The 15,247-nt window shown below is 42.2% G+C and overlaps 1 protein-coding gene across 2 annotated transcripts in view; it reads left to right on the plus strand.

Annotated features, from left to right (window-relative positions):
* LOC119650204 (hemicentin-1-like) overlaps nucleotides 1–15,247 on the plus strand; it is a 135,503-nt gene that overhangs the window by 49,413 nt on the left and 70,843 nt on the right. For both annotated transcript variants that reach the window (XM_038052770.1, XM_038052771.1), the window contains exons 9-11: nucleotides 6,644–6,807; nucleotides 6,862–7,012; nucleotides 7,077–7,286. In XM_038052770.1, coding sequence (XP_037908698.1) covers nucleotides 6,644–6,807; nucleotides 6,862–7,012; nucleotides 7,077–7,286 — 525 coding nt within the window. The remainder of the gene's footprint in view (nucleotides 1–6,643; nucleotides 6,808–6,861; nucleotides 7,013–7,076; nucleotides 7,287–15,247) is intronic.

A 15,247-nucleotide genomic window follows, 5' to 3' on the forward strand; every position in this document is an offset into this window, starting at 1 on the left:
GCAGTCTCCTATGTAGGGGCGTGAACATTTATGAGGATTATATTTCTAAACTTGCCTCGCAAGCGCAGAGTGCATAGTCGTTCGCTTATGTTTTCAAAGCCGATAACAGCAGGTTTCATTTTTTGGCTGACTAAGAAACCTACTCCGAGCACATGGTTTACTGGATGACCGCTATAATATATGGTGTAGTGGCTCTTCTCCAGGAAGCCGGCCCCTGTCCATCGCATCTCCTGTAACGCTGTTATATCAGCCCTATATTGGGACAGGTTATCGGCTAGCTGCTCATCAGCTTCATCTCTGTACAGGGAGCGCACGTTCCATGAGAAAATGCGGAAATCGTTATTCCGTTGTCGTTGCCGGGTTCGTCGTTTTAAAATCCGTCCTGTCCGAGGCTCCTGTTGTGGCTTCGTAACAAGTTGTTTTCCGTGTAGGGTTGTCAGCCCTACCCAACCCCCAACCTGGAGGACCAGTTGGTACAATTTGTCCCGTTTTTAGGCGCGGGAGACTCGCCTTCATCATTCTCCGTCTGCAGCTTTTCGTTAAGAAAGAGCTCCCAGCGGTCACCACGTGGAGGTGGAGATAGGGTTTGGTAGTAGAGCTGTTGGTGTGGGTTCAGCAGACATTTCTCAGGTTTTATGCTCCATCGTGGGTACCAATCCACGTTGCGCCCTGGGACCTATACTACCCTTTGATCACCTATACCATTGGATTTTGCTGGGGTTTTCTCCGGTATTTTTGCAAATTTCTGCAAATAATAAAATATACGTAGTAGTAAGAAAGGAATGCGTAGGACATGTCGAGAAAAGAATGGGAACGCGGGTTAGAAATGTAAAGAAGAATCATAGAGGGATTGGTGGAAAAGGGCCTGTAAAACTTACTGATAAGGTTATTAACGACCTCACTACATTTTTTGGGCTAGCTATCCGTCGACACACAAATTAAATAGAAGGAATGAAGCAAGAAATTTGGGCAGCTTTCTTTCATAAATGTTTTACAGACGAAAATCCTCAGCATCAAAATTGTCCAGTAGGCGAGGACAGTTGGTGGAAATGGCGCAAAGCGGAAGCTAAACGAGAACTGGATAGTTTCCACCACGAGAAGGCACCTTTGACTAAAGAAGTTCAAAGAGTCATCAAACCAATCTACGAAGATTTGTCACGAGATGATCAGTTGAATAGATGTTTAGGAGCAGAGACCCGGAATAACAGTGAGTCGTTAAATGCATTGATCTGGACTTTCGCTCCTAAACACCTTCATTCTGGGGCAAAGGTCGTAGAAATAGCCACTTTTCTGGCTGTAATTATTTTCAATGAAGGATTCAATGGCAATGGATTCAAGTTGGTGACATATGTCAGGTTTATGTCAACCGCCGTAATGAAGTGCGAATTTCGTGATCCGAAGGACGATCGACTGACTTCGCTAAAAGAGTCAGAATTGAAACCAGAGGGCAACAATCGGCCTTAGAAGACTTTTTTGAAGAAACGGAGGGTGCTCTCTATGGATCAGATATAGCAGATTAATGGTGAGTTAAAATTTTACTGTTGATAACCACATTTAAATTTTCAAATGCGTTTTTCTCGAAACTGCAGCTTGAAAATCGGCTGCTACCATAGCTCAAAACCTATTCAACCAAATTCTTTGAAATTTTCACGACTTCTTTAATGCATATTTCTACGGTCCGCAAACTAGGATAACTGCAATTGGACTGGTCGTTTTTTTTTATTCATAAAAAAAGTCGTAAAAAACACCAAAATCCAGAAAATTAAGTTTAAAAGCCACCAAAAATTTACCTTTTAATATTTTCTAATTACCCTAGTTTGCGGACCGTGGAATATTGTCCACATTAAAATGTCGTTTAGTTTTTTTTCCTCAGATGAACACAGCGCCGTCCAGCGTGGCAGCAGAAAGACACTTTTTTTTGGAGATGGGTGCATAAATTGACACGTATTCCGAAAACCTGTGATATCAAGCTGAAAAATTTATCACATATACTAGAGATATCAATAAACATATGGTGAAAAAAATCATGTTTCTATCTTTATCCAGTCCTCCAAACTAATTTTTCAAAAAAAGGCAAAAAACGGCCTTCACACAGGATGACCCCCTTAAAGGTAGTCCATGGGCAGAGTAGCAGAGAAGTGGTATTTGGCGGCAGGAAGACCACTTTCAAATTTTCATCGCTTTAGTTGAAAGTTGCAGGATGTCCAGGAGCATTATCGACCAATAGCCAAACCTTGCGCGATAAGTTGTTCTTCCTCCAGTACTCTTTGACTGCTGAACAAAATTTATTTCTAAACCATTCAGTGAATAGTGTCCGGATAGCTCAGTGGTTAGAGCACTGGGTTGTCATACGGAAGGCCGCGGTTCAAATCTCGCTGGTGGCAGTGGGATTTGTATCGTGACTTGACGTCGGATGCCAGTTGACTCAGCTGTGAATGAGTACCTGAGTCAAATCAGGGTAATAATCTCGGGCGAGCGCAATGCTGACCACATTGCCTCCTACAGTGTTCTGTAGTGTACCGTTACGGTCTTGAATGAAGTGCTCTAACACACTTCAAGGCCCTGATCCAATATGGATTGTTGTGCCAACGATTATTATTATTATTATTATTCAGTGAATAACGCCGAAGTTACCCAAGCCTTTTTATTAGGTCTCCAAATAACTGGCAGTGTGGCTTTCGAAGTAATTTTTAAAACCCTAGGATTTTCCGAATGTTACACTAGTAGAGGCTTCAGTTTGAAATCGTCAGCGGCATTTCCGCAAAAAAAAGGGTAAGCCTGCATTTGGACACTTTGAAGCCCAGTATTGTAGCTTCTTCCTTGAAAATAAATGTACGTAAGGTAAACGCTTCCAGTAAAGTCCTGTCTCATCGACATTAAAAACTTGTCCCGGGCTGTAACCGCCTTCATCGATGATACTTTTAAGCATGTGGGGAAATTTTTTCGCTTCTTCATAATCAGCACTAGCCGCTTCTCCAGTCAATTTTAAATCATGCACACCAAATCCTACTTTGAACTTGCCGAACCATCCTCGACTTGCATTACATTACGAAGCCTTCGAATTTAATTCTTACATGCAACGAATCCTTATACAGCGTTATCTGACAGTGTAATTACCTAACTTGCTCTCAATGTTTATCTAAGAATAATCTTCTAATGTCCTTCCGTTTTCATGTAAACTCGCACACCAACCATAATGAACCAAAATAATTTGTTCAGAACTCTTGTTCACAACCATCGAAGTTTGTTCACGTGCACCAAGTTTTTCCCTTTCAACGAATATGTTAATACGTAACTATGGATCCAGAAAACAAAGAATCAATAAAACACATTCGCACCTTTCAAATAATTCTAATAATCGAAAACACCGACCACTTTTGTGAACATTCACAAACCCTTCTCAACTTACTTTTTTGTTTAAAGGCGTAAAAAGGCTTCCAAAAAAGTCTGCGTACACCTGAAAGAGTTTATTCATTTAATTTAAACCTAGTAGTAGGCAATTTATATTTTTCTCATCAATGCTACCTAAAATGTAAATGTGACCGGCCGGGCAAACGGTTGTCAACGCAGTGAATTTTCACAGTCCGGTTGCTTCGAACAAACGGATTTTTTTACCGTTGATTTTTCTCTCTCCTGGCGAGTTCGAATACGCCACGGAGAACACCGGTGGTGGCATCTATCAGTCGGATTAACAACATTCGAAATAAATTTCGGATGTTGTTAACCCTGCTGAACCACAAACTTTTCAGTAAATGACCTCCATAAGTCTATTTTGCATAGAATGAACTAGCTTGGTGGTTTCTTCGGCCGTTATACTGGTCCGCTCTTCCAATATACAATTTTTCAGAGTTTCTTTGCTAGTAATTCGAAGTTTGCGAATTTTCCTTTCGAGCTAGTGCCAGAAATGCTCAATAGGATTTAGATCCGGTGATTTAGAGGGTGTGCGAAGCTGTTTTGGGACATTGTAGAGCAACCAAAGCTTGTTTATGGCAGCAGTATGCTCGGGCGGGTATAATGCTGAAATTAAAAAGCATCCCCTGCCCGTAACTTCTCAGCGCTTTGCCTTACATTGTTTTTCAAGATATTCAGATATCCATGCTTATCCACCGTCGACTCTATAAAAGCTAGTTGTCCCACTTTGCCACCTGCCATACATCCCCAAACCATCACACTACCGCCACCAGTGGAAATCAAATTTTGAACATTGAACGCTGTGTTCCTTTTTCTCCACACTAATTTGCGTCCTTTTATGCCAAATAGACAAAATTTACTTCACCTTCCCAAAAATTCTTTTGGCATGTTCAATTAAGTTTCTGCAAATTCCATTCTTTTCAGGCGATTTTTAACTGAATTGATTGGTTTCTTGGGTGCTACTCGACCATGGTAACCGAATTTCGTCAAAATTATACAAACTATTTCATCGCATATTGTTTTGTTAAATTTCTCTTTTATTTATTGAGCAAGTTGGAATACTGTCAAATAAGGATTTCCTTTGGCAGAATTGATACTACGCCGTTCACGCACTGTAAGTTTAGGTGGTCGTCCTGATCGATATCGTCGAGTGAAAAAACTGATTGATTTGTAGTTATCAAGAACTTTTTGCACCGAGGAATGAGTTCTTCCGACTGAATTCGCGATTTCACGGAAACTCTTACCTTTTTGCCGCAAATTTAGGATCAGTTTACGCTCACGAACACTTACTTCCTTTCCGCAAGCAGCCTTAATTAAGGATATTCTTTAATCCTCACAAAATCAATTAAGTATTTTATCAATAGTCACTAGATCCACAAATCAAGTCGAAAATTATGTATTACCACTGGATATTTATGGGAATCTCCGAATTTTGTGATCTGGACGTAGACTTTTTTGCATTTGCTCAGGGACTTGCAATGCTGAAAATCTTCATATATTCTTTTCTTGTGACAGTTTTTCCATCGAAACTGCTTTTATGCATTCCCAAGATAGTACCCTTTGTTTTCAGAATATTTAAGGGGGTCATCCCGTGTGTCGGATCCGCGGAATCGAATTTTTGCATTAATTATATCTGTATAATATATGGGCAAAGTGATTTTTTGATATTTGGAGTCGTTCGGAAATTATAGCGTTAAACATGTGATAAGTCTCATGCTAGATTTATGTCAATCGCCGTAATAAAGCTCGTATTTATCGGTCCGAATGACGTTCGAATGACTTCGATAAAAAGAACAAGAATTGAAGCCAAGGCCATATATGTGTTTCTTCGAGAAACCTAAGGTTTATGGACTAGGTATAACAGATTAATGGTCAGTTAGGGTTTCATGGCTAAAAATCGCATTCTACTTTTTAAATGCGTTTTTCTCGAAACTACATATTGAAAATCGGCTCAAAATTTATCCAACTAAATTCTTTGAAATTTTCGCGACTTATTCAGAACATATTTCTACGGTCCACAAACTGGGATAATTGCGATTCATTCAGTAGTTTTTTTATTCATTGAAGATGCCGCAAAAAACACCAAAATTCAAAAAAAACAAAGTTTAACACGGCACCAAAAATTTAGTTTTTAATATTTTTTAATAATCCTAGTTTGCGGACCGTAGTTAAGTCTGTACGTTAAAACGCCGTTTACTTTTTAACGTTTTGTGTGAAGCAAAACCTTATTAGAATCGAGTCGATGTCTGTCTGTCTGTCACAGCCGATTTATTCGGAAACGGCTGGACCGATTGTCACGAAAGTTGGTAAGAATATGTAATCTGGTGTTCCCTTTACAAGCAGTAAGTGGCGCCACTTTGTGTTAAGTTGGCGTGTTCCCCATACATGTGAATGGAGGGTGCAAATTTTTTTTTCATAAAATGTGGCCATGAGGGGTATCAAATGAAAGGGCTCAATTAGTACTTTTCGAAACTGGTTTCATATTTGATATCGGGTGGAACATAGAGAAGTGGGGGCTCAAAATATGACCCCCAAAAAGTGTAACATGTCTCGTTCTCAGAACCTATCCAACCGAAAAATCTGAAAAAATTCACAGCAATGCATCGCTACTAAATCTAGGCCTCAAAATACATCCGGTTCCGATATCTGCACAAATAAAGTTAATAATAATATATTTTCACATTTTAGAAATTTACCCGGCAACCCCCCTTAGTTTCATCCTAGAAGTATAAAATTGGGCATAGGTGTAATGATAAATTTTTTTGGAGATAGGTATATAAATTGTCCTGTATTTTAGTAACCAACTATGCGATCGGGGTGAAAGAATTACTATACACGCCCAAGGCAGTAGTAAATCTATGGTGAAAAATTCGTATTTGTATCTTTATCCAGTTCTTCACAAAAAAATTCTAAAAAAAAACCAAAAAAAACGGCCTTCACACGGGATGACCCCCTTAAATCAGGGCCATTTTCTTGATTCATATATATATTCATCACTTATTTTTAAAGTATACACAGACTTTCTGGTGTCTGTGTATGCCCAAACGGCGCCAGTAATCAGAAGAAATATTTTAACTTGAACGTATTATGCACAGTGCCTCCAATCCACTTTTATCTAAGCGGGCCAACTCCGACAACTAAAGTGTGTAGAATTGAAAATATGTATGCACATAGTGCTAAGAATTGTGTGAAAACTCGAAGCAAAAACGTTGAAACACTTATTTATTTACAGTCGAGCCAACACCCTGGCAAATTCAAATGGTCCAGAAGGATATGCAAGCTAAAGAAAACGAGGCTAATTTCGAAATTAAATGCACGATCACTCCAGAAAAACGGGTCATTCCAGTGCAGTGGCTATTCAATGGAGAACTTCTATCAGACTCTGCTCATTTCACGGTACATGTTTTTCTTTTCAGGGATATCATAGAAAAAGCCAATTTCTCTTTAAAGGTTGCAGGGCGAACTCTTAAACTCCATGGAGTGCATCGAAAACATGATGGAACTTACACCTGCATCGGAACTCATAATGGAATCTCTCTGAATTCAACAGGATATTTGAAAGTCCTTTATCAGCCAGAAATATTTGGGCCATTGCTTGAAGGTGAGACGATTGTTTTTTTTAAATACTCTGGGTTACACTAAATAAAACACGTTATGCTTTTCAGAGCATATTGTGAAATACGAGGAGAGGATCGTGTTGAATTGTACAGCCGATGGGAATCCTAAGCCGACAATGAAATGGATACGGGAAAGTGGAGAGATATCAAGTAATATTATTGAGAAATTTGCCCCAAGTCATTATGGAACCCATATATGCGAAGCGTCTAATGAGGTTGGTAATCCAGCGAAGAAGTATGTGGTTCTGAAAACCAAGTGTAAGTATAAATTATCCTTTCAAATACTCCTTTGTGGCCAAAAAGCAATTCCTGAAAATGCATATTTGATAAGGGAATTCATGACAAAATATAAAATTAAAGAGAGTTGAAGTTTGTCTCCCTCTCTCCTCCCCACATTTACTGTACTCCATGGAATCATATAATAGTGGAAGATCTCATGATTGTAGGAAGATCGACCTATAAGAATTCGAGAAAGTCTGAATCACGCCGTTTGCGAGCATAAGGTGTAAAAGTCGACAATAAAATCAGAAAGTTTGGTGCAAATTCCACTGTTATTATCAATATTTCAGTAGACAAAAATTCCCATTTTAATTGAGAAATTACTTGCTTTTAAACAGTGGTCTTCAGATGGATTTCCAAATTTTAGACAGAATCGTGAAAGCGGATCTAGCGCTGTTAATACTTCGGACATCACCCAGTTCGATGTCGTCGTCAGTAAAAGCCACGCTTCCTAGCCCTACAAATTGATAACGCTTGGATGCTCTACCCATTAGTGCAGGCAGAGAAAGTGCGAGGCACCGTCAGTCTGAGAAGCTTGGTTTTGCTAATGTTTACCTTCAGCCCAACTCTAGTCGTCTCTCTTTCCAAAGCCATTTGGACCCAGTGAGGGTGCAAAAAGATGCCATCATCATGGTCGAGTGTTCAAGGAAAGATGTGTTTGTCCTATAGGTAATGCAGCATTAAGAACACCACCGATAGAAAGAAGAAATAATATCTACGGCAGGATACAACCCTGACGAACTCCGCTTTGTACCTCAAAATCCTCAGAGATTTTACCATGTATGGGTATTCATAATTGCTATTAGTTTCTCTGGTATACCCCTCCTACGTAGAGCACCCCAGATACACCATACCTTGTCGACACTATCAAAAGCTTCCTCGAATTCGTTGAAGAGCAGGAGCAACGAAGATCTACGCTCAACGCACTGTTCCAGAATGATCCGTAGGGTGTTGATGTGGTCAATGCAGGAGAATCCGAAGCAGAAATCTGCCAGCTCTCTATCCGTTAACCTTTCGAGATGATCTTTGATCCATTCCAGGTACCCCTCCAATTGTCACACGTTTTGAATGTGCCGTTTCTTGGAGTCCTTACGATCGTCCCCTTTTTCCGCTCTCTGGCAAAGGACTCCGATTCCAAAGGTTTCTATAGGAATGAAAGTAGCAGATCTTCAGTAACTTCAGGTGCAAAGCTAAACAACTCTGCCAGAAGACCATCAAGCCCAGCGACTTTACTTCGTTTGAGTGCATGGATGGCCGAATTGATCTCTTTTCTACTTAAATGAACAGTCTTTATCCGCATGCTACATGACTGGCCATTTCGTCCACGAGAGGAGGGACTTCACCGGGTGCGATACGGTTAAGCGCCGCGGTGAAGTGTTCTTTCCACCTCTTCGGGGTTCAAGTTCGTTACGCCCGCCAACCCTCGCAGCGGCCAATAGAGCTTCCAACCCCTTCCGTTCATCGAACCGTTTGTACGATTCCGTAGTCAGCCAGATCTTATGACGCCCCTTTGGGATGTGACCGACGACATGTGTAGTACCCGAAAAAAGAAGCATTTTTGATGGTGCCCAATGGTCATCCATATTCTCAGGTGGGTTACTCACGATATATGCACTGTCGAGTGGCAGCTGGGCCGCAGCTCGCAACATGCAAGTGAACGTAAGTGATCCCTTTCGAGGCCGATGTTAAGGCCTCTCATATTAAGCACCTCCGGTAGACAACTCCTAAATATACTACTGATCGCGAAGTGGTCGACCTGATTACTCTTATGGCATCGGTTATTTGAAGCCCAACTGAGCTTATGGCAGGCTCTGCGCTCGAACAATTTGCCACCAATGAAGAGGCGGTGGAAGTTGCAGAAATCCACGAACCTCCCACCATTACCGTTACGGTCGTTAAGATCGTGTGTCCTATCACATGTCTTCATTCATGACGATCACAATGATACTTTTAGGAATAAATTAATAATAATAACCGTTGGCACAACAATCCAGTTGGATACGGGTCTTGAAGTATGTTAGAGCTCTACATTCAAGACCGTAATAGTACACTAAAGTACACTCTAGGAAGCAATGTGGTCGGCGTTGCACTCGCCCGAGATTATTACCCTGATTTGTCTCAAAAACTCATTCACAGCTGAGTCGACTGGTATCCGACATCCAGCCACGATAACAAATCCCTCTGCCAGCAATGAGATTTGAATCGCGCCCTTCTGCTACTACAGCGCAGCACCCTAACCACTTGAATCGGACCGGATACTTCATAACCTGAACCGAAATCTTGCAGTTTGAAATCTGTCAGAATACCAGCTTCCGGGTCAAGAGAACCCGCCTTGCGGAAGTTGTTTGAAGCAAATCGATAGCAAATTCGCGTCTGCTTGCACTCGGCTTTCCAGAATACGAAAGCACATTGCCATTAGTGTGGCAAGAGAAAAAGAGTTCTCTGCAGAGTCCTACCATCTGACTTCGCTTAGGACTACAATAATAATAATAATCGTTGGCGCAACAATCCATGTTGGATCAGAGCCTTGAAGTGTGTTAGAGCACTTCATTCAAGACCGTAACGGTACACTAGGAGGCAATGTGGTCAGCATTGCGCTCGCCCGAGATTATTACCCTGATTTGACTCAGGTACTCATTCACAGCTGAGTCGACTGATATCCGACGTCAAATCACGATACAAATTCCACTGCCACCAGTGAGATTTGAACCGTGACCTTCCGTACGACAGCCTTGCGCTCTAACCACTCAGCTATCCGGACTAGGACCACAATGTCCAGCTTATATCGTTGGAATTCTCGCTGAGGTTGGAGAAATCAAGGACGGGGACCGTGCGCAAATTCCAGAACTCAATCGTACTTCATTTTCAGTAACCATTGGTCATAGCTATAATGACAGTTACCATCCGAAGCGCCTTAGCTGTTCGGTATCGTAACCGGATGTATTGATGTCGTCATGCACGACCGATCCGTCGGCTTCGATAGCCTTTACAATCATTTGTGCTTTGTTGACTGTATATGCTTTACAAATTCCGTATTCCTCCGAAAAAATTGTTTCTCTCCAGTTCGGGCAAAAATAGTTGAGCGCATATACACTCAAACTAACTTCAAGTCATCTGTTCAGTTTCAATCATGTCTTCTGAGCTCCTTTCCGAAGATTAAGAATTGCTGAACACTGGAGCTGCTGTCTCTGCAAGTTTCCTCGACTTTGGTTTTATTATTCTCCACAGAATTTATATCCTTCTGTGCAATGAAGGGGGTCGTCAGAAATGGGTGTATCCTGGGGTATTGAACCCATACGCCACGCCCTTGAGATCTGAACTACGCTTAGCTGATCCCGCAATTCACAGATGGACAACTACTCGCTCGGTTGAGGAGACAGGGTCTACTAATACCGGTTCAATAAACCGTTCCCAATTAGATAAATTGACTGCTGATATACGTCATAATTACCTCCTAAGCAGAGTCGAATTTACATCACCCCATCGGCATTGACGAGGACTCTCAAAGACTACAAAAGCTCCAAAGTTATCTCCACGTTGACCGGTCAGGCGCAACTCACTCTTCAGAGTCTTTACCTAGGACACAGGTACAATGCTAATTAGGATATTAGAGCTACTTACTCGGGTCTCTCTTTTTAACCAATTTAATTTTTTGTCAAGTACAACTTGATTTACGCTAACACTGATGCAATACTGAGGTATTCTCCATGTAGCCACCGTACTCAACTGATCGTGGTACATTTAATCTAGGGGTTGTGTTTAAAGTTTTGCCGTTGTCTGATAGATAAGCAAACCAAAAGTTACTGATAAATACTATATTATCTAGTGCGCTCAATTACTACATTGTGGCACTACCCGCACAATGAGCAAGGTTTACTTTCCTTGGTAACCCCCACGCTCATATTAACGACAGAACTGTCTAAGCTAGAAGTTCAGTATCATCTTGCATTTTAACATAGATATTACCAGTTTTAATGCAGAATTGCTGTGACTGGTAACTGCTGCGTTTTTGTTGACGACCGTTACCTATTGATTGACCTGGCCTTGCACATTGATTTCCAGATCTCCAATACAAGGTATTCAAACTTGGAAAACCGACGACCTTGATCCTTGATGTTTGCACTGAGGTTGTTGCTAAGAGGAAGGTCACTTAGAAAAATAATTCCACCTTGTTTAGCCTGACCAAAAGTGCCAAATATACATAGAAGCCCGTTATCTCGGCCGGTTCAACCACTCCTACGTGCCACCAATGCATGCATTCTAGCTTCCTCCAAAACTTTCCGAAAATGCTCCACTCTACTCCCCCTTGATGCTACATAGCTCTACGCCCACCAGCTCACTGGCCATTCAGGGATTGTGAAACCTACAGCATGACATAATCTGCAAACATATTGTCGCCCTTTCTCAACATGTGACCTGTACACTGCTACATTTGTCCTTTCACTAAAACGTTCACGGGTATCTGGCCTATACGCCGACAAAGCTCTTCATTCGAGGTTTTATCGGTCGAGAGTCTACCGATTGCACGGCGCAAGCAAACGTTGTCAAAGGCTTGACGCTACGTGACAACACTAGTGATAACTTCCCCGTACTACTCCCATATAACAGCACAAAAATAACATTAGTACAGAACAGTGATGTTAGTGTTGAGATAATTGGATTTTCACATTTTAGATAAAATTGGTGAAAGGCGGATCTGCCACTGTTAATATGTGGAGTAATGTGGAGTTTGTACCTCCGTCAGTAGAAGAAAGATGTCAAAAACCAATAACGCCCTCCTCGTCGTTTGGACAAGGTACAAAATGGAATATTGACTGGCTCCGCTTTTGAATTTGATTTCCTTCTTTTTCCTTCCCCTTCGGCGCAGAACGAAGCTGATTCATTCATTCCCTGTTCGCATTGTCAACAGCCTTCTCGAAGACAGTGAAGAGCAGGTGAAGTGAAAATCTGAGCTCCGCATATGGTTCAAACTAATTCCAACCATGATGTTATTAGTACAGAGGGGTCCAGTACAAAAGCAATCCTGCTCTCTATCAAGCAGGATTTCGAGATACTCCTTGATTGATGATTTCCAGATTTATTTTACCAGATATCTTTCCGACGGGCGGAGCACACAAATACATCTGCAATTCCTACGCTCAAGACGGTTACTCTTTTACGAAATGTTAACGAGCATATCCTTCTTCCACTCTCTGGAAGATGTGATAAGCAAAAACTGCGGGACGTCCTCACTGATGATAAAGATGATCTCACTTGTATTTGGAAAAGCACTCCCAATCCCTATGTTACCCAAGAGGTCGATCTGGGGCCCAACAGTTACTCATAATTGCGAAGAGCTGACCGTTAACGTCTTTAACCCAACGATCGAAAGATTTGTAATATGATTCGGTGGACAGGTCTGAAATCGTTACCATTTGCAACAGTGCCTGCTGTTTTAACCACCATAATGCCGTGTAGGCAGAATTCCACGGTTGGTTCGGTGACTACAATCAAGAGCCCGCCATGACTGGTACTAGTTTATATTGACTTAGGCTCAGCATGCATACCAATCATTGCGAGGCCTATCTAACACTTGTTCTGCAACTAAGGGGATATACAAAACAACTCAACGCTTGCGCTGTCAAACAGCTCTGACCGCGATATGGACGCAGCCATCATGAAACCCCTACAGGAGGCCGAAATACATCCTACAGGAATTCTCCTGGAACATATGTTATCAAAAACAGCCAAACACAAATTTATTAAGTCTACCCGAACAGACTGGACAGGTATTAGTAATTAATGTTTCAGGGTTATGGATGTTTACTCGTTATTGAGTTGATAGTACTCAAGTGGAAAAAATTAATTTACGCGATGATGCATATTTGTGTTTTTTAGTCGTTATCGTAGTTGATGTTGATGACCAGAATGAATTATAAGTTTGAGTATACAAAAAGATGAGATCCTGGAAAAATAAGATGTATTGTAGAATCGAGGGGGCTTAGGTCTGGAAAACCAAGCTTCAGTATTCCTTCAAGTGAACTAAAAGGTTATCTGCATCCTCCATCTGAACGCCCCCAGCCCAGACCAAAAAGCCGGTAGCAACTTTACCCACGAACACATAAAGTATGTGACACCGTGTGGATCAGGTACTTCTCCGCAACTCTAACCATTGGAGCGCCGAAGGGTAATAATAGATCAATGCAAGACACGATGTCTACGGACGATGTTCTGGAGTATATAAGGAGCAAAGTTGGCTTACTTTCTCCTCTGTCCTGCATTAAACTCACAAAAGACGACAACACCGACCGGGTCATTGCATCGTTCAAGGTTACTTACCCACACGAAGTTGATGTCCTCGGCAACCCTTCTTTCTGGCCTGAAGGTGTATTCATAAAGCCGTATAAGCGCCCCAATTCGCCGGTAAATTTCAGGGCAACCCACCTGCCTCGCCGAGCTATATAACTGGATCCATGTTCACTGTCCGTATGTTTTATCAGAACGTCAGGGGTTTAAAAACTAAGCTGGGGGCCTTCAATTTATCCGCGCTGGCTCAGCAACACCATGCCATCTGTATCACCGAAACCTGGCTAGACGATGCCATATTATACTCCGAGCTCCCCGAAGGGTACTCCACTTTCCGTTGTGACAGGGACCGGGATGCTTCTCGTAAGTCCACTGGCGGTGGAGTCCTAATTGCTATAAAAGATTCACTCCCCGCTGAACTCGTCTTCTCCTCCTCTGGCTTTCCTTTTGATTGTGTTGCTCTTCGTGTCTCCCCGCCCAACTTCCTCCCGTTCATTGTTTCTTGTGTTTATGTCCCCTGTGCTAGCCCTTCTCACCTGTATGAAGAATTGTTTGACAGTTTGTCTGAACTCCTTACCGTCAGATTCCCTTCCCTCCCTTTCTTCCTTTGTGGAGATTTCAACCTCCCCATGCTCAACTGGCTTAATCATCCTAGTCTTCCAATTCCTTCCAACAACCTCTCCCATTCTTCCCTCCCACTTTCTTCCTTTATGTATACTTGCTCTGCCCTGAATTTCAACACCACCAAAAACTCCTTGGGCCGCACTCTCGATCTCTTCCTTTCCAACCTCCCCGAGCGCCACCTCTCTTTATTTCCTGGCACATCCCCGTATCTAAAAACCGACGCTCACCATCCCGCGGTTGAATTTGAAGCGGAGCTCCCTCGTTCAAAACCCAAAACCAAGCGTAAACCCACTAAGTTCAACTTCCGCAAAGCCAATTTTGACGGTCTGAACTCAGCTTTAGCGTCTTTCAACTGGGTTCATTTATTAAGTAATTCATCGTGTGATCAAGCTCTTAACACCTTCTACAATATCCTCTCTGATCTCCTCTCCTGTTATGTCCCTTCTTCCCCTCCCTGCCTACGTTCTTTCCCAATTTTGTTCACAACGGAACTTCATATTAACATGCGCTAGAAACATACACTGAGGAAGAAGTTTCGGGCTTCTAAAAATGACGCCGACCTTGCTCACTTTAAAGCTATACGATCCACTGTGAAGTCAATGGTCAGAAAGGCGCGTAAAAGGTACCTATTGAGCGTCGAAGCCGCCCTTGCCCGCGGTAACTTAAAACTCTTTTGGTCTCACGCTCGCAACTCTCGTAATCCAACTCATTCTGTCCGTTCTTCTATCAGCTTCGCTGACTCCACTGCCAACTCCCCACAACAATCCTGCGACCTTCTCTGCACCTACTTCTCTTCAGTGTTTTCTCCCTCGAGCCCTTCACCCTCTACACCTTTCATAACCACAGACTCCTCCGAATCACTAGCCATTCCTCTCCTTACGCCTTCCTTGGTTGAGTTCCTCATTGGTAACCTTGACCCCAATGTCGGACCTGGCCCCGATGGGCTTCCTAATCTCTTCCTCCTTAACTGTAGAAAACACATTTCCCTCCCCCTGTGTATAATCTACAACAAAAGTCTAGACGAATGCTAC

This window comes from Hermetia illucens, chromosome 2 (assembly GCF_905115235.1).
Source record: "Hermetia illucens chromosome 2, iHerIll2.2.curated.20191125, whole genome shotgun sequence".
Taxonomy (NCBI): Eukaryota; Metazoa; Arthropoda; class Insecta; order Diptera; family Stratiomyidae; genus Hermetia; species Hermetia illucens.